The sequence below is a fragment of the Camelina sativa genome, chromosome 7 (assembly GCF_000633955.1).
Source record: "Camelina sativa cultivar DH55 chromosome 7, Cs, whole genome shotgun sequence".
In the NCBI taxonomy this organism is placed as follows: domain Eukaryota; kingdom Viridiplantae; phylum Streptophyta; class Magnoliopsida; order Brassicales; family Brassicaceae; genus Camelina; species Camelina sativa.
Genome location: NC_025691.1, coordinates 28,751,745 through 28,770,803, shown reverse-complemented (window position 1 = coordinate 28,770,803; position 19,059 = coordinate 28,751,745). Strand labels below are relative to the sequence as shown.

Genomic DNA, 19,059 nt, shown 5'->3' with positions numbered 1-19,059 from the left:
TGACGTGCATAGCACAGATCCAAACACATTTTAATTATTCATCAATGGTTGCTCGTCGTCAGCAACTGGGACATGTGGACGGTCGATGAGGACATTCTCGTAGATGAAACCGGCGAGTCCACCACCAATCAATGGTCCAACCCAATATACCCAATGGTCAGTCCAGTTTCCAGAGACCAAAGCGGGACCAAAAGACCGGGCGGGGTTCATGGAAGCGCCAGAAAAGGCGCCGCCCGCAAGGATGTTGGCTCCGACGACAAAGCCTGTGAGAAGTGGACCCAACCCATCAAGAGATCCCTTCTTGGGATCCACCATAGTTGCGTAGACAGTGAAGAGAAGTGAAAATGTTAAGACGATCTCCCATATGATCCCTTGAGTGTAACTAACTCCACTTGCTAATGTGTGAACCGGAGTTGCCTAAACACAAAGCGTTATCGTATAATGTCAAACCACATGATAAATCGAACATGCCGGAATAAATCATTTTTGAAGTGTATATAATTAATCAAAAGTTTTAACAAATCTGATTAGATAAAGATATATATAGAATGTATTGCATTCTGAGCCAATAAAAAAAATCTGTAAAGATATATGTATATTAGAACTTGTGTATTATTGAATGAGAAAAAAATTATATAAGGAAAAATAAAACAAAGGTAAGCAATTGAAAGTTGACTAGATCACGAAAACAATAGAATCTTCTGAAAATTGTTATGGGATCATAATTTTTTGCTTTACTTTTAATAGCGTTAAAAGTTGTTGACTAACAAAAAAATTAAGTTTGGTACATTAAATTAGATACCGTACCATTCCTCCGGTGAGGTAACTGAGGAGGAAACATGCTGCAGAGGAGGCCAACAACTGATCAATCCAATAGAGGAATGCACGGAAGACGCTGATATGGCCACCCAACAGTAGGCCAAGGGTAACGGAAGGGTTGAGGTGGCCACCGGAGATATGACCCGCAGATATCATTACTCCTACAACCAATGCATGAGCCACCGCAACCGCGAAAAGTCCCACCAATGTGTTTCCGACTAAACTGTCTAAATGATGAATACAATAAAAATGTTGTAAATATATTGAAAGTGCATCACGGTTCCAAGAACCAATTTAAGGGACTTTTGGTTTGTTAATTAGAACTGTAGAAAACCAAAATATTTTTTTTTAAAAAAAAAAAAAAAAAAAAAAAAAAAANTTAGCATGGCAATATCAAACTGTAACAAAAGAGCATGGATGTTAATTTACCGGTGGTCATGGCGGATCCGACGCCGGCGAAGACAAAGAGAAAGGTGGTGATGAATTCAACAATGAGAGCTTTAATACAGTCCGGCTCAACCGCCTCGTTATGGCTCCCTAAATCGATCTTCTTCATGGCTTTGGAATGAGTTTAAAAGTTTTAAACCAAAGAAATATTGCTGGATGGTTTTTGCCTTTTTGGTGATGATGTGCGTAATATATAAGAGCTACTTATAATGATATTTTTTCATTAACAAATAAAAAAGAGAAAGAGAGAGAGAGTTAGGCTCCAAATAGTAAAAGCAGTACAAGAGTTGCAAATCGTGCAGATCATGCTGAACAAGTGTATATCATGCAGATTATGCTGGAAAAGTGCAGATTGTGCTGATTATGCAGTTCAAATTATATGTTTGAATGGTAAAAGCAGATCAAACAGTGTAAATCAAATATTAAACTGTAAATTATTTAAAAACACATCCAATTCAGCAAATTTATTTAAACAAATGATAAAATTCTTGTAAAATAAACATAACTTTTTTTTAATATAGAATATTTTCTAAACAATTTTACAGTTTGAAAACATTAAACACAAATTATCCAAATGCAACAAAAATAAAAATTAGAATAGTTTAATGGATATTATTTTGATTTTCCCATAACATATCTGCAATATTTTCTTTAATGTTTGCCATTTGATCTCCATCAGTTATAGCCGTAGTTTTCATGTCACCTTCATCATTCTCTAAATTTGTGTCGCTAATATCAGTATGCTCCATTACTTCAGCAAATCTTCATCAAAATAATTTGTAATTCCGATAAAGTTATGTAGTCTCATTGTAGCCATCACCACTCTTTTTTGAACATGAGTGTTATATCTAGGAAACTCACAAAGGATCCTCCATTTCTTATTCCAAACTCCAAATGTCCTCTCAATGACAGAACGTAGTGATGCATGACAACGATTAAATAGTTCTTGTTTGTTTCTAGGAGGACCATTGTTGAACTGTGACATATGATACCTAACAACCCCATTCCGTGAAGATCTATAAAGAGCCAAAAAACCTTGTTTATTTGGATAGCCAGAATCAACGACATAATATTTGTCTGCAGGAGGCAAAGGAAATTCAGCATCACTATCTTGTGCCATCGTGAGAACTGATGTATCGTGACTTACAATAAATCTTATAGTAAATTTTACTTATGATTAAAATAAATGATTCCAAATTTTTTTAGAACAATATTTTACAAAACTAAGTGAGACTTATAAATAATCTACAAATTAAGTGAGATTTATAAATAATCTACAAAATTATGTGAGACATATGCATATATATTCAGTATAAAAGACTTATATATATGTGTGTGTGTACTAAAAAAATTTCATAAGCTTTAAAAGTTTCTGAGAAAATAGATTTAAAATATTCTAAATGATTATCTAATAGTAATTATTGAGTTCATAGCACATTTTTAAATCTATAATAAAAATAATTATCAATCTTTAAATCTGAGTAAATAAAGATTTATGTATATAAATTTTTCTAAACATGTAATCCTATACAATATATATTCATATTATATATATCTAATAACTAAGAAAATATTTTATCAAAAAAAACAAAGAAAAATATTAAGCACCACCATATATATATATATATATATATACATATATACATATATACAAATATAAGATCAGCATTCTCATTACATAATTGGTTGAAAAATAAGACAGTTTACAGTAACTAATATATAACATAAATAGAACTAGTAACCTATTATATAGCATAAATATATTTATTTATGAAATAAAAATACACACCTTTCAACAAAAAAATGTGGAAACAAAATGTGATAGAATAGAAGCTTTGATTGTCCTTTAAATTCTGCACAAAAAATAGATGTTACAATAAATAAATAAAAATAAAAAATAAAAAATATGTTTATTTATAAAAAAATACTTTTGATGGAGAGAAGATGAATGGAAATAAAGTTGAGAGGAATTTGAAATATTTGTTTTGTGTTAGTTGTAAAAGGGAAGAATTGATGTGTTATAGAGGATAAATGTGTTGAATTTGTAGGCAAATTTTTTTATCTGCCGATGGACAACTTCAAAAAACCTATGGGTGAATTAACTGATGTTTCTCCTGCATTTATAGCTAAAAGACAAAAAAAAATAAACTGTCCACAGAAAAACTACGTAACTTTTGGAAAGAAGAAAAATGTTGAATGGTGTTTTTGAGATAGAGGAACCGTAAGTGCGGGTCCCATGCCTTTTATCAGCTACGTCTTTCAATGCATTACAGAGAGAGTTAGAGAGAGTGAAAAGAAAATGGTAAGGGGGTGCACATGGGATGAAATTATTGTATGATGATGATTGATTTGAGTTTAGAAGTTGACTTGTATTATGTTTTTTAGTGAGATCTGAGATTCATTGCTTTGTTAGACATATGATTTTGGAGATTGGGTAACAATCTGACATATGTTGTGTGCTCAGAATAATGTAGAACCAAATGAGGTGCAATTGGTTGTCTGGTTGGAATACGTGTAAATCATTTCCATTAGATTTTAAGTACGTTATATTTTAATTCATTTTACAATCCAGTGCATGCATAGGAATCATCATAGGCTTGAACAATCCAAGATACATCGTAGAATCAGTAGGGGATATGAATAAAAATATTAAACGTAAAATAGAAGAAAATCAAGTAGCTGCATAAGAGAAATATATATAACCAGACTTTCTAGATATAAATAGAAGAAAATAACCGATGTGAATATATTTGGGTTTGGAGATATAGGGTCCGATTAGTAACGTATACACCGATGTGTATCTCGAATGAGTGCATCTCTCATGATGATGAACAATTTGAGATGTGTGAAATGGAGGTCTCAATTACAGAAAAGACAACACCTACGACTAAAGAAAGAATGAATCGAAAAAACCATGTCAAAACAGGTGATATGAGAGATTATTGATAATGCTAATAAATTGAGCTATTTAATATAATCCGATTAAATCAAATGGTTCATGTTTGCAGAATACTTAGATCATGGAGACTCATACTATATGTGTCAGTATTGTGGTGCATTGTTGTGGTACGATGAGAGGCTTAACAAAAGGAGGAATACCAATAATCCTATATTCTCTCTCTGTTGTCTACAAGGAACTGTTAAACTCCCCCTTTTCAAAAAATCTCCAGATATTATTAATAAACTTCTTGCTGGTACAGATAGAATAAGCAGGCATTTCCAAAACAATAGTAGAGGTTATGCAATGGTTTTTGCAATGACTTCTCTAGGAGGAAAAGTAGATAGAACTGTACATCAAGGAAAGGGACCAAACATGTTCCAACTTCAAGGAGCGAATTACCATCTTATTGGTAGTATGAAGGCAAAAGAAAATGATTATGGAGATATAGGATCCGATTGGTAACATATCCAAAGCTGTACAGAAAAGCTGTAAGCTGGAGCTGTAAGCTGTTACGGAATAGTGCAAAGCTATAAGAAAGAGTTGTACATGAAAGTTGTACCAAAAAGCTGAGAGTAAAGTTTTTAATAAAGTTTTTAGTAACGCTTTTGTGATTGGTAAAAAATCAAAGCTGTAAGTGGTACAACTTTAATTGTGTTCACCAATCAAGGCCATATATATGATTTTTGTATCATTTTATGGGATATATGCTGCGGTGATGGAAACATTGACAATGCAGATCCATGCTCGTTGCTAAGGACAGTTAAAGTACAAGATGCTTATCAATACTGTGTGATCACATGAAGCATTACTGAAATAGAAGAACACCAACATGTCAATTGTAGCTTTATTTTTTATTTGTAACGCTTTGACTGTTACCTTCCTGATGAATGGATTCACGTCTTTTCTCGGTCCGTAGATTAATCTTTATCTTACGGTCGGTTTGCTATGTTTTTGGGCTTTCAAGACTTGTTATCGACCCTGAGAATAATTACGTCACTTTTTCTCGTGTTTTGTCCTCGCTCAAAACACCACATTTGGCAGCAGACACCTCTTTCGTGATTCTACCATCATTCACAGTAGCACAAGGAATAGATGTGTCCCTACCTGGCCATTCTGACTGAGTAAACTCATGGACATTCTAGAGCATCGTCATCCCACTCAAAATCTATGTTTTCCACTTCCTCATTACCACTAGCGTGTAAGCAACCTCCAATTGTAAAAATAATATTTTTCAGAAAAGTGTCCAAAGAGTTGCTGTAAATTAGTGATGAATATACAATTGGTGTACATCATAATAGTAAACAAAGTGATACACCAAAGTTCTAACAAAGCGGTACACCATAGTTCCCAAAAATAATTGGGAGGTAGTACCCGTTCATTGGCTTCCACCTGCAAAATGTTCTTTTGATGTAGAATGATGCTTGAACCTAGTTATCAACTTTTTCTGCATATAACCACGCTTGTCACGTAACTTAGTGGCTATTAGTAAACACTTCAAATGCTCAGCGTTGCTTTCTTCAGCGGCAACGCTTCAAAAACTAGTTAAAACAAGGTTTAGAAGCGTTGAAAAGCTTTGTTAGTGTCTCTCGGACCAAAATGTGTCATAATACAGTGCATATGACTGATTATAGGAATTCGAGATGTAATCAAAATGTTTAGATATGTATAGAAAAACTTATTACCATTTCGTCTCAAAATTGGTTATAAACAAGTAAACATGGTTTAGAAGCAGTTAACTATTTTGTTAGAGGTGAATATTATATACAATCATATTTCTTTTAAGATTAATAATTAATTTTATACTTTTATTAATACTGAAGTTTAATGTTTTAAGAAAAAGTAGTCATTTTCTTTTAAAATTAGTAGTTTTATTTTTTTGTAATTACAATTTTACAGTATTATTTTAAATTGTAGAAACATAATTATATCAATATATCATTTTATCATTTTTTTTAGAATTGTATGATATCGTATAATTTACTTATTACATAATCTGCTTTTAAATTACAAAACAGATTATCTAGCTCATTCTTCCAGATCGCTTGATTCTAAAATTACTTTTGTAAACTCTATTCAAATAATAATTAGTTAATATGTGGTTGATAAAAAATTACGATTCATTAGAGTTGTATGTAATTTTGCAACCGACCAGAACATACTACACACCATTTAAGTTTTACCAAATGTTTTTTAATACCAAAACCTTACATAAACATAAATATATTTATGATTTCCAACCTATATGCAAAATTATTATTCACCGACCATAGATAGCGGGTCTGAAATTAGATGACTAAATCAAATTTTGTCGATGATACATACAAATTTTTATTAACAAAATACACTACTCAAATATTGACTAAATCAAATTTTAATACGAATAAAGTTTATAAATAAAAATATATTATGTATCTCGCTATTTAAATTTTATATAATACTAAGAAATGTAATATTACTAGAAAAGTAAAGTGTTCACTCGCGATGAATCACATTCACTGTATATCAACAAACAAAATGATTCCCTCCAGACAGCTTTACTCCGTCAAGCCTCTAGGGGTAGTGAAGAACATTCATCTGCGTTACAGCGAATGCTAGTTATTATTGTCTGTAAACTAAGGAAAACATAGAGTCGATGTACTAATTTTCTTATTTTGGTCAATGAAAGGTAGGTTGAATGATGGGATAAGTACTGACTGGCGGCTAAAACTCTAAATAAATTAATGTTGCCACAAAAGATAAATTTTGTAACTTTCTATTTGTCACGGCATTGATCTTTTCAAAACTCCAGCGACTCAGCTGTTGTCAACATAATAAATTGAATTGAATTAACTTCTATGACCGAATTGACTGTTGAATAAAAGATTCACTGTTGAAGTTTTTTTTTTTTTTTGGTCAACTGTTGAAGTATATTTAGATAATATATAATAACATCAGGGGATATTATGTTTTCTCTAATTAACATCTCCGGGTGACTAGAAAGAACGCCCCAGGCGTGTTAACTCCCATGAACCTAAAATAGTTCACAAAAACAAAACTTAGATTTCCTTGAAGAAGTGACATGCATGTCAAGATACCCGATAATTGGGAAGTTATTAGTTTCGTTTGAACAAAAACTTTTTTTGTAGTTAGTATTGATAAATATTTGAAAATTTTCACTGATAAAAATTGGTTGACATGGTCATAATTAGGCGGAAGAAGAAAAAATGTCCATGCAAGAAAAGTCCATGCATGTTGTATACAAAGCAAGAAATAAACCAATCAGATCGTACTTCAAAACAAATGGGACGAAGCAATGCAAGGGTAATTTGACGAGTGAATATCGTAATTAAGAATGAAGACATAGTCTAACTTTGTAACAGCCGCCACTTATGTGCTATAAATGCGTCGAGTTTGTTAACCCCTCATAACATCTCAAAACCAAAGTTTTATCTCCTCAAGTACAATACATCGATATCTATCAACAAAAAGTGACAAATATTCAATATATTGCTTTGCTTTTTCTGTAAGATGCAAATGGATAGCCCGAAATCACCTCTTCAACCTCCGACCTATGGAAACTTAGTGACAATCCTCAGCATCGACGGTGGTGGCATTAGAGGGCTTATCCCTGCAGTAATCCTTGGTTTTCTCGAGTCCGAACTTCAGGTATATTTGTGCTAGCTACCTAACTATACATATGTATATATATATATATATCATTATTCTTATATTAGTTATACATGGATGCATAGAAATTGGATGGGGAAGACGCAAGGCTTGCAGACTACTTTGATGTAGTGGCAGGAACAAGCACTGGTGGTCTGGTGACAGCCATGCTCACCGCTCCTAACAAGGAAGGGCGGCCCTTGTTTGCAGCCTCTGAGATAAAAGAATTCTATCTTGAGCAGTGTCCAAAGATCTTCCCTCAAGATCATTTCCCATTTTCGGCCGCTAAAAACCTCGTAAAATCCTTGACTGGTCCTAAATATGACGGTGAATACCTTCATCAACTTATCCACGCTAAGTTGGGTGATACAAAGTTAAATCAAACGCTTACCAACGTTGTCATTCCAACTTTTGATATCAAGCATCTTCAACCTACTATCTTTAGTAGTTACGAGGTTTGTTTAGCTTGTTAGTAGTTGTGAAATTAAATTATGGTATATTAACTTAACAGAAACTCTGGTATAATATACCTGACTACGTACTCTTCTTATAGGTGAAAAACAATCCTCTCAAGAATGCAACCCTCGCTGACATTGCTATCTCAACTTCAGCAGCCCCTACTTACTTGCCTGCCCATTTCTTCAGAACTGAAGATTCAACCGGAAACGTTAAAGAATACAATCTTATTGATGGCGGAGTTGCAGCTAACAACCCGGTAAATTTCTAGGGATCGACGAATTTATGTCACAATAGGTTTCTATACGATGAATGATAACATTTATGGACTTATATAGTAAAAATAACTGAAATATTCTTTTAATAATACTGAAAATTTTCTATAGAGGTTTTGAATAATATATATTTATCATATAATTGTTATATGCTATAGGCTTTGGTGGCCATTGGGGAGGTAACAAATGAGATCACAAGAGGTAGCAGTGATTTTTTCCCGATCAGACCAAATGATTATGGAAGGTTTCTTGTTCTTTCGCTTGGAACCGGAAGCCATAAATGCGAAGAGAAATTCAATGCAAAAGAAGTAGCTGGCTGGGGGTTATTGAGTTGGTTAACACACGATAACTCTACACCTCTCATTGATGCTTTCACGCAAGCTAGCTCCGACATGGTTGATTTTCATCTATCTGCTGTTTTCCGAGCTCTTCATTCTGAACCCAACTATATTCGTATCCAGGTACGTATGAAAATCAGCTCACTAACCCGTATTTTTTTTTCTTCTTTATATTCACCATATATAACATTTAAGATATGTGTTTTAAACATATTTATAGGATGACACATTAAATGGAGATGCTGCTTCTGTGGATATCGCTACGGTCGAGAATCTTGACATTCTTGCCAAGACAGGAGAGGAACTACTCAAGAAACCTGTTTCTAGAGTCAACCTAGACTCCGGTTCTAACGAAAATGCCTATCAAACAACTAATGGAATGGCTCTTATAAAGTATGTGACATAAATTTGTATTATCTGATAGCTTTATTCATTCATATATATACGTGATTAAAAAATATGAACTAATATTAAAACTTTGGTTGTTGAAGGTTAGCAGGAATACTTTCAAAAGAGAAGAAGATCCGAGACGTGCGATCACCTCATGGAAAAGCTCCAATTAAGATGTAAAGAGATCATTATTTTATTATATTGTTCATGATTTGTTTGTTTCACTAATGCACGTCTGGGTTTTATATTAATAAAAGATTGTGGCTCATTATAGCCATTTTGTACAATTGAATAAAGTCAATGGGAAATGCTAATTATATTGTTTCGTCTTCTACATAAGATTTTTTTTTTTTATAAAGCCACAGCTAACAGGCCCATTAGCAAATCTCTATATTTATAAGGGGTGGGAATTCGATCCCGGATGTAATAGTACCTTGTGCATTAAATACTTACCATTGGCCAATGCACTAAGGTCACTTTACTCTACATAAAATTCTTATGTAATGAAAAATTTATATATGTTTCTTTCTCACACTTAAAAAAAACAATGATCATTTAGAAAAACTTTGGTTGTTTAGCATAAAAATAGTTAATTAGTTGTTTAGAAATGATAGTGTACATCCAAATAATTATAAAAATACATGAAAATTTAGATTATAACAAAAAAAAAAGAAAAAAAATCAGAAATAGCAACTGTCAAACGAACAACAGGGATTGGTTTTAGCGACTCACATCAATAGACGACCAACAAAACTAGTCACTGTAACTGGTTATCGGTCGCTGGTCGCTGGTCGAAAAGGCTCTTCCTTAATTGGGCCAACATCCTTTTATTCCACTGTTTTGGGCTTAAAGACTAAATCATTAAGGCCCATAACTAACAGTCTGCTCGATTCATTTTCTTCGATATCTCCGATGACAAAACAGATCACAATCCCGACGACGGCAACTCCGGCCTCGCTTTACCCGACGAAACCAGAATCGCCGTTGCTTCTCCCTCTCTTGGTTTTTTTTTTTTAAAGTTTGAGTTAGCGCAATGCTTGATTTGGTTAATGGAAGGAGTTCGTTCAACAACCTTATCTAATTTTTCATCTATTTGGATTGTTTTAGTCTTGCAATTTGTACGGTGTCGTACCTCTTGCGTTTCACTTCTCTTAAGACTCTTCTGCGTCCTCTATCTTTCTCCGTCGCTGCCTCAGGTCCGATCCCCTGATTTTATGGATACTGATTCATATGCTTTAGATTTAACACTATTTGATGCCTTTTTTTTTTAATTAATAAAGAGTATTGCTTTATAGAAACTGTCTTGGGTTTTTGTTTGATTTTAGCAATGGAGAGTCATCATGCTTCTTGTAGCTTGGTTCTATGTGGCAAGTCCTCTGTGGAAACTGAGATAGCAAAGCGTCTCAAGAACAACAACAACTCGCTTAAACTCCCAGACAATACCAAAGTTTCACTCTTTTTAGAATCCGAGGCTAAGCATTTGGTCAAAGATGATGATGGTGATTCCTTCAATCTCTCACTCTTTATGAACTCCATTCTAACTCATCAGTTTGGGCGGTTTCTTATTTGGTCTCCGCGTTTGTCGTCCACTCACGATGTTGTTTCTCAGTAAGTGGCTCTGTTTAGTTTCCTCCCTTGTAAGGTTATTTACCTTCCCTGTATTAAAATCTGCGTTTTAGTTTATTGCAGTAACTTCTCTGAGCTGCCAGTTGGTTCAGTTTGTGTCACTGATGTCCAGCTTAAAGGTCGAGGTAAGAGTTTTTGGATTATTAGATAGTATTTTACTAAGCAAGTAGAATTTAGATATGAAAACTTGAAACTGTGTGTGTGGTAACTGATGAATATGCAGGCAGAACAAAGAATGTATGGGAATCTCCAAAGGGTTGTCTTATGTATTCTTTTACTCTGGAAATGGAAGATGGTCGTGTCGTGCCTTTGGTACAGTATGTGGTATCTCTTGCTGTAACCGAAGCAGTGAAAGATGTCTGTGACAAGAAAGTATGTTCTCGTAAATGTTGTGTTCTTGATCCATTGCATCAGATTTTATTAGCTAATTTGAAGTTCATTAATATACAGGGTTTGTCGTACATTGATGTTAAAATTAAGTGGCCGAATGATCTCTACTTGAATGGCCTTAAGGTTGGAGGCATTTTGTGTACCTCGACTTATAGATCAAAGAAGTTTCATGTCAGTGTCGGTAATAAGCATTACTCTTTTTTGAAGTTTACTTTGACTACTACTATAACAGAGTCGAAGCGTGCAGCTCGTAGTCTTGTTGCTTTGATTTGTTCTCTACTTGTAGATTAAAAGAAAGTGACTGATCCTTCTCGCAGGTGTGGGATTGAATGTGGACAACGAGCAACCAACCACATGCTTAAATGCTGTACTAAAAGATATGTCTCCTGCGTCAAACTTACTTAAAAGAGAAGAAATCCTTGGAGCTTTTTTTCTTAAATTTGAAAAATTCTTTGATCTATTCATGGACCAAGGTAATGTTAAACCTCTGATCTCAGAGTCTGCTTAAAGAGTCAGTTAGCTGCTTGTTTCTTTACGAGCATCTTTGTCACTTTTTGAAGTATCCTCCATAAAGTTATTTGTAAATTAGTTATTTAGATGAGATGGGCGTCAGAGAAATAATAATATTTATCATATAATCAGTCTCCATTTTACAGGTTTTAAATCTCTCGAGGAACTTTACTACAGAACATGGTTACACAGGTGACTTTCGATTGCATTTTTATGTCTTCTTTTCATTGAAGGGTTTCTGTTGTCTGAATCTGAACTGACTTTGATTATATTCGTATCTCATTTTTGTCAGTATCTGACTTAAAAGGCTAATAAACTTGGTAAATTAGCATGTATTTGGAAATGCTTTTCAACTGAGGCTTAAAGGCTAAATTGGCTGAAACACTTTACCGTGTATGTGCAGTGAGCAAAGAGTAATTGTTGAAGAAAAAGTACAGGACCAAGTTGTTCAAAATGTTGTGACTATCCAGGTAGGATTCTCTTTTCTGCGTTGGTTATATACAACGCAAGTCCGATCGCATCATCTGGATGCTAATGCTACAATAACAATTTAATGCCAAAATTTGGGGAATTCAGTCATTGTAATATGGTGCTTCGATCCTCTTTGCATCACTTTCTAAAATTTTCAGGGATTGACGTCTTCGGGATATTTGCTGGCTATTGGAGATGACAATCAAATGTATGAGCTTCACCCTGATGGCAATAGGTAAAATTTATTTATGCAATTGTACATGTTAAAGCTAATGTGGATTGTACGGATAACAACATCACGTTACATGTTAAAGCTAATGTGGATTGTATATTTTCAATTACAGTTTTGACTTTTTCAAAGGTCTGGTTCGAAGAAAAATATGATCCAAAGGTTTTTCTTGCTGCATCTTCTGGTGGAAGTAAATGTGTTGTGTTTTAGTTCAATGGTCGAACTGGTTTATCTTTCAGACAAGTCAATGCAACTATTGGGTAAAAAATGACAGAATACAGATTATGGGACCTGTTTCTTCAGAAAAACTCTGTTTTCTCTATTTTGTAATCCCAAGAGTTTGGTCATCTCTGATCTGGATTTCAGACAGTCAATGCAACTTTTGGGTAAAAAAATGACAGATTATGTATAGACTGGTTTCTTCAGAAAAGACTCTGTTTTGTCAATTTTTACACAATGGTCAGTTTTTTTTTGAATTTGTGAGGAGAAATTTAGGCACTAAGAGATTCTTGAGGCAACAAGAACAAGAGATTTAGAGGTTCAACATAGTTTAAACATTATTTGCTCTCACCTCTTGTGTTCATCTACCTGTTAAAAGTTAAATTTCGTTTGTAAGACATTAAAATTTAACAGAAAATAGCTAATTGTTTGTTAGAGTATACAATCGAATAGAAAAATATATAGAGGACTATGCATCTTTTTATTCTTATGATATGCCAAAGAAAAAATTAGATTGAGAATTTCTCAAATCTTACCAACAACACCTTTATAATATAACAATTACACTCTTTCTTTGTTGTATCTTCGTACTGAGTTGTTCTAATTAATTTTTTGACAACACAGGATTAATTTCGAACTGCAAAAAAGCCGCATAAAAATCACCCTCATACATTCAATATAGTAAATAAGCCAACCATTGATGAACCCAGAAATTTTTTACAAGTAGAGACATCTGCATTTTCACCATTTTGTGTCAACACACAAAACCCATAATAATCTCATACGTGAGTATCGTCAGTTAATGATTTCATGTGAGAGCTATGAGAGCCTAACCCATTTTCCACCAGGTTCTTCTTTTAAACAATCTGCTTAAAGCAAAAACCTCATCATCAGGCAGTCTGTTTTTCATTTTCATTTTTTTTTTTGCTAGAAAAACTAGCGCAGAACAAAAATATGAAGCAAGACTAATCGCTAATCAGCCCCAACAAAAAAAGATGATTACCTCAAGTTTTTAAGTTGGCTTCGATGTCATGGAGATTACAGGGCTTTACATGTATTTAGCTAGCCAATGCTTGCACATATCGAGTACAGTATGCGAATTAGCATGTAGGGCTTGATGAGCTACATATTGAACATCAGCCACGCTTCCGCTTTTAGACGCAATCTGGAATGCGCTTTTCAGGCGGCCACATACCACACAAGCCAGCACCTTTCTGCACTCGTTTACAATCAAACATGTATCAGCCTAACGATCCCGCATACTTGTACTATGCGATTCAATTTATTACATACATGAGCACATCTCTGTAACAGTGAATTTATGAATAAAGGAACCAAAATTCAAGGAGTGATACTCTTTTTCATGGGGTGGAACATAGTGTAAAGATCTAAGCAATTATAACAGGAAAATATATTACCGATGGCTGCTTGTTAACATGTCAATGAGACGGTCAGGGCGCTCTTTGTGCTTGTTGGCATATACGTTGATGGCAGCACCCAGGACCTGCAGCATTTCAAAGAATATAAGGCTTAACGAACAAGCTTTCCCTATATCAGAAGAATGGCCTAATCGGAATGAAAGTATAGAAAGGTACATCCAGACACCCATATTTACCACCGGCTTTAAACAGATTGATGAGGAACAATTTAGCTTGAAAACATATTCTTTTGGCCAATAATTAAATAAGTTTTTGTGAAACTCCCGAAAAGAGTTTTATATTGGACTTTAATAGTCTTGAACACCTGCAATGTTCAGTACCTGATCCCAGTCATCTTCTTGGATTGTTCCCTTAATGTTTTTGAAAAGTTCCGTCAACTGACTGCCTTTCTTCCTTTCGGCTAATGACGCAGCAACACCAGCATATATATCCACAGCTGCTTAGAATTAACGGAAAAGTCAGATACAACGTACAACAACAATACCCAGATACAAACATAAAACAAATAGGCACCTGAGAGGTTGAATTCATATATAACTTGATAAGCCAAGTCGAAATTTTTCTCAACAAGAGTCTCCACTATTTCACATCTTCGCCTGAAAGTATAAGCCAAGGAAAGACATCAGCTGAAGGTTTTTCCCTCAAACTTTTACCAAAGAAAAATAACTTTGCTTGGTCTTTCAGTTTCATTTGGAGTAGCACAACCTTTAAGGATAGGGAAAAAAACAGGTGTTGAATTATCTGGTCAAGGAAAAAATATCCCTATCTGTCATTTGATAGGCATTATGGGTATGTGAAGAGAAAGCTAGAAATGAATTAGAAATACTAGGTAAGTTTCTCTTTGGGTGTCAAAGAAAAGTGAGGTGAAATTATGAAGGCAGTGTGGAAAGGAATACAAGTCACTGCAGCACTGTTACTAGCCCTCTGTCTTTCTCCTTTACCAATATATTCTTTAAACTTATGTAAGGGTATAAGAAATTTGCTAAATGATAATGGGGGAACTAAGTTGTATCAATAAATGATGGCAGGAAATTTTTGAGGACAAACCTGGATGTCTCTGGATCATTTGGATTTCCAAACAAGGAATGCTTCCATGGTGCTCCTTCAGAGTCACTGAAGGACTTCACCACATCAATCTATAGGTATAAAAAACCCACAAAGGTGAAGCCATAAATCTATAAATCCCTACTTCAACAAAAGGATGACATAAACGGGTTCTAGAGTTACCTGCATTTTCACCCGTGAGGATAACTTAACAAGAGTTTCTTCACTCAGCTTCTCTGAGGCACTTTTTCCTCGAATACCCTTCGTAACAAGTTTTTTCGAGTCTGAACCTCTATGACGCACTGTCAAGGCTTCTTCAAAGTGTGCCTGTACCCAGAGGATAGTTAGAGACCGATATTCCAAACACACAAAAAGATTAACAAGCAACATGGACTTTATCATAGTTTTATGCAACACTGGTATCCTTATGATTGCAGGGCTGTTCTTCGTTTAGGCCCCAAGACAAGATATAATTCATACAAGTAGTAACCAGTAAGTATCTAAGAATAGATGATGTCCTGTAAGCAACAAAAATTTGTCTCAATGTCCCATGCAACTTATAGAAGTGCTCTTGGTCAAATCATTGCATAAAAATTAGCAAACAGAAAGAAAGAAAAAAGAGAGAGAGAGAGAAAAAAGCGTCCTGGTCCAAATTTGTGTGCCACCTACTGCCACGAACACATAGTCATCAAAGTGATGCCTAATTGTTTCAATCGACTCTAGACCACTTTATAATGCTAAAATTTTTACATTCCACACAAAAAATGCATTTAAAAACCCTGCAAATCAGCAAGACACATACTTTGGATTCACTTAGTTGATACGTGTTTTAAGATGAGTGTTGCATGTAAAGGCATTGCGGGAAATACAATTCAGAGTAGACACAGAGATGGAATGGGTAGTGAGCAAAGAGCTACCGACTCTATACCTTTGCATGCTCAAGATGCCTAACAGCATCCTCCTGAGTTGTAGAATTCATAAAAAGCTGAATACAGCAATACCCAGAGGTGACATAGTCCTTCTTGAGTACCTGAACAATTAAAAAGAAAAGTCAAGTCAATTAGCATTACGTTTCACAAGTATTCCTGAAAAAAGTTAGGCTCCCAGGATGTAGCATAGAGTTTCATGAGCCACTTGCCAGTCTTTCCAGAAAAGAAAAGAGCACTAATAGGTCATGATCAACAACAAATGATCACATAAACGTTTTTTGTTGCATCAGAGTAAAAACTTATACCAATACCATAAATGCACAGCCTTAGTCATAAAATTAAACTATAGGATCTGCACTTATAAGGACGCACTAAAAAAACTTATTTCAGCTTTGAATCAGGGTTTATGGTTCATATTGAGGAGAGGTGTAAATCCAAGATAATAAGACTAGCTGAAGAATCATAAGATGCACAGTTTTGTACTCTTATATTTGCAGCGATTATCTGTCTACATTGCTATATAACTGTGCAGATGAACCTATGTGCATGCAAGATCGTAGTAACTATTTATTATAACAAACAGTGAAAAATTCTACGTGAAACAACCCAACAATAAGTTGTACCCAAAGAACCATGACATCAAAGATGTTCTTACCAAAAACTTGTATAGGTAATTGAAATGCCGGTTGATCTCAAAGAAAGCACATATACGTGTAAGAGCTCCAGCTATGTACTGATTTATGACTTGATCTTGATGCTTTACAGATTCAAGTCTTTCTGTAATTACTTCCTCCAGGGATGAGATAGCTCCATAGCCGACACAAAACTCGCACAAACTTTCAATGGTCCCATATTCAGTTGCCAATGGATCTGTTCGTTGAGGTGATGAAGATGAGCTTACTGCGCCCACAGATGAAGTTTGCAAAGGAGGCGGAAGAGCACTTAGCGGAAAGAATAACATGCATGCATCTTTAGAGTGACCATGGCGGAACATAAACCCAAGCAAGTTTTGGCGAGCATGCTGCGGAATCAGAAGAAACAAATTCAATGAACCAAAATAAAAAGTAAAATGTAACCAGTTCATATGTTTGCAAATAATGCTAATGTCATATAAACTCAGAAACCACTCCTAAAAATCGGTTGCACAGGAAGATATGTTCAAGAAAGGTAGTTATATTGTGAGCAATTCCAGGAGAGAAAACTTGCAAATTCCAGAATGCCCAAGAATATTATTGCCTTACTTCCTGCAAGTAGTTGGTGCACTCAGAATATCGTGTACTATCCAAGTTGCTTCGGGGCGCATCTTCAAAGTCTGAACCGGGTACAGAATTGTTTTTTTCTGATTCCAGAGATCTTCTCGACCTCTCTGAACGAGGGAAAGTTGATGGCATATGTAGAACATTCAGGTATGAGTCTGCTGATAACGAATCGTCCAAAATTGTTGGCGCGCTTTTCGCCAAATGGTCATACCTGATATGTGTCAACATTCCCAAGAATAAGAACAGGAGGTGGATTAGCAAAGCCTTTTACTTTTTCCCCTTCGACTTACATATTAATCATGACTGTGTTCTCCATTGTCAGAAATTTTATAATTCTTTACACCTTAGCTAATTAAGCCACTTTTATGTACTTACGACACATTTAGTTCACCATGTGTTCAACTGAAGTTTACATTGATCAATGACTTTCTCGTCCCGTGACTGGATTACCAAGACATTTTCACAAGAAATAACTCTCGACTACGCCCCATACTAGGCTAACAGTTTTAGTTAAACAGAGACACTTACATGGAACGGACAGTTGACACATCCACAGGCGGACCTCCTTCTATTGTATTTATTATCTCCTGAATAACATCAGGAATGTCTTCCCCCTTCAATTGAAAGGCTTGCCTATAGAGCACAAAACAAAAACTATATAACAGCACGCAACCTGAGGATGAAATATGCAAAAAGAAGTTTACAGTTCGTGTGTTTGCTGCAGCTTTTAAACTATAGCGTACTTGAATTTAACTCGAGCTTGAGCATAGCGCTCCATCCGTAACAGAGCAAGACCCCATGCTTTCCACACAGGGAAAACATCAATCTGAAATTAATCAAGCACACAAGCAGAAGTTATTGTGAATTGTGATGAAGTGGCCTTACCATGGGGTAGAGAATCAAGCTATAAAACTTTACCTTGCATTTCTTGCACATATANGTTCAGGTATGAGTCTGCTGATAAAGAATCGTCCAAAATTGTTGGCGCGCTTTTCGCCAAATGGTCGTACCTGATATGTGTCAACATTCCCAAGAATAAGCTCAGGAGGTGGATTAGCAAAGCCTTTTACTTTTTTCCCCTTCGACTTACATATTAATCATGACTGTGTTCTCCATTCTCACAAATTTTATAATTCTTAACACCTTAGCTAATTAAGCCACTTTTTTGTACTTACGACACATTTAGTTCATCATGTGTTCAACTGAAGTTTATATTGATCAATGACTTTCCCGTCCCGTGACTGGATTACCAAGACATTTTACCAAGAAATAACTCTCGACTACCCCCATACTAGGCTAACAGTTTTAGTTAAACAGAGACACTTACATGGAACGGACAGTTGACACATCCACAGGCGGACCTCCTTCTATTGTATTTATTATCTCCTGAATAACATCAGGAATGTCTTCCCCCTTCAATTGAAAGGCTTGCCTATAGAGCACAAAACAAAAACTATATAACAGCACGCAACCTGAGGATGAAATATGCAAAAAGAAGGTTACAGTTCATGTGTTTGCTGCAGCTTTTAAACTATAGCGTACTTGAATTTAACTCGAGCTTGAGCATAGCGCTCCATCCGTAACAGAGCAAGACCCCATGCTTTCCACACAGGGAAAACATCAATCTGAAAT

The 19,059-nt window shown here is 35.0% G+C and overlaps 4 protein-coding genes across 6 annotated transcripts in view; 2 read left to right on the top strand and 2 right to left on the bottom strand.

Moving 5' to 3' along the window:
- LOC104703111 (aquaporin TIP4-1-like) overlaps positions 1–1,512 on the bottom strand; it is a 2,729-nt gene extending 1,217 nt beyond the window's left edge. Inside the window, exons 1-3 of one of the 2 annotated variants that reach the window (XM_010419056.2) lie at positions 1,249–1,512; positions 808–1,046; positions 48–417 (exon numbers count right to left, since the gene is read on the bottom strand). In XM_010419056.2, coding sequence (XP_010417358.1) covers positions 48–417; positions 808–1,046; positions 1,249–1,375 — 736 coding nt within the window. In that variant the 5' untranslated portion in view covers positions 1,376–1,512. Of the gene's footprint in view, positions 1–6; positions 418–807; positions 1,047–1,248 lie in introns of those variants that run through there. The other variant, XM_019227959.1, reaches the window with a different exon arrangement.
- Positions 7,613–9,636, top strand: LOC104703110 (patatin-like protein 2). The gene is made up of 6 exons (XM_010419055.1): positions 7,613–7,852; positions 7,939–8,307; positions 8,406–8,567; positions 8,742–9,044; positions 9,142–9,314; positions 9,413–9,636. Exons 1-6 carry the CDS (start codon positions 7,715–7,717, stop codon positions 9,489–9,491), a joined length of 1,224 nt encoding a protein of 407 aa, XP_010417357.1. The 5' UTR covers positions 7,613–7,714; the 3' UTR covers positions 9,492–9,636.
- LOC104703109 (biotin--protein ligase 1, chloroplastic) lies at positions 10,216–13,013 on the top strand. 2 transcript variants are annotated; one of them, XM_019227958.1, is made up of 10 exons: positions 10,216–10,507; positions 10,637–10,919; positions 11,001–11,062; positions 11,161–11,309; positions 11,388–11,508; positions 11,645–11,800; positions 11,984–12,029; positions 12,241–12,307; positions 12,467–12,543; positions 12,653–13,013. In XM_019227958.1, the coding sequence occupies exons 2-10, from the start codon at positions 10,639–10,641 to the stop codon at positions 12,690–12,692; spliced, it is 999 nt and encodes a 332-aa protein (XP_019083503.1). In that variant the 5' UTR covers positions 10,216–10,507; positions 10,637–10,638; the 3' UTR covers positions 12,693–13,013. The 2 variants fall into 2 exon arrangements, with proteins under 2 accessions (XP_019083503.1, XP_010417354.1); XM_010419052.2 differs by having other exon boundaries at positions 10,991–11,062.
- The window catches only part of LOC104705050, a 24,066-nt gene continuing 18,265 nt past the window's right edge, over positions 13,259–19,059 (bottom strand). Inside the window, exons 25-36 of the mRNA XM_019227173.1 lie at positions 18,970–19,052; positions 18,755–18,859; positions 17,410–17,638; positions 16,824–17,189; positions 16,168–16,269; positions 15,423–15,566; positions 15,243–15,331; positions 14,709–14,791; positions 14,516–14,631; positions 14,175–14,260; positions 13,760–13,970; positions 13,259–13,622 (exon numbers count right to left, since the gene is read on the bottom strand). Coding sequence (XP_019082718.1) covers positions 13,805–13,970; positions 14,175–14,260; positions 14,516–14,631; positions 14,709–14,791; positions 15,243–15,331; positions 15,423–15,566; positions 16,168–16,269; positions 16,824–17,189; positions 17,410–17,638; positions 18,755–18,859; positions 18,970–19,052 — 1,569 coding nt within the window. The 3' untranslated portion in view covers positions 13,259–13,622; positions 13,760–13,804. The remainder of the gene's footprint in view (positions 13,623–13,759; positions 13,971–14,174; positions 14,261–14,515; positions 14,632–14,708; positions 14,792–15,242; positions 15,332–15,422; positions 15,567–16,167; positions 16,270–16,823; positions 17,190–17,409; positions 17,639–18,754; positions 18,860–18,969; positions 19,053–19,059) is intronic.

Coding starts and splice junctions, on each gene's coding strand:
- LOC104703109 (XM_019227958.1), top strand. CDS start 10,639: ATGGAGAGTCATCATGCTTCTTGTAGCTTGGTTCTATGTGGCAAGTCC. Junction 11,310..11,387: donor AAGATGTCTGTGACAAGAAA/GTATGTTCTCGT, acceptor ATTAATATACAG/GGTTTGTCGTACATTGATGT. Junction 11,801..11,983: donor TGATCTATTCATGGACCAAG/GTAATGTTAAAC, acceptor TCCATTTTACAG/GTTTTAAATCTCTCGAGGAA.
- LOC104703110 (XM_010419055.1), top strand. CDS start 7,715: ATGCAAATGGATAGCCCGAAATCACCTCTTCAACCTCCGACCTATGGA. Junction 8,308..8,405: donor CTATCTTTAGTAGTTACGAG/GTTTGTTTAGCT, acceptor CTCTTCTTATAG/GTGAAAAACAATCCTCTCAA. Junction 8,568..8,741: donor GAGTTGCAGCTAACAACCCG/GTAAATTTCTAG, acceptor TATATGCTATAG/GCTTTGGTGGCCATTGGGGA.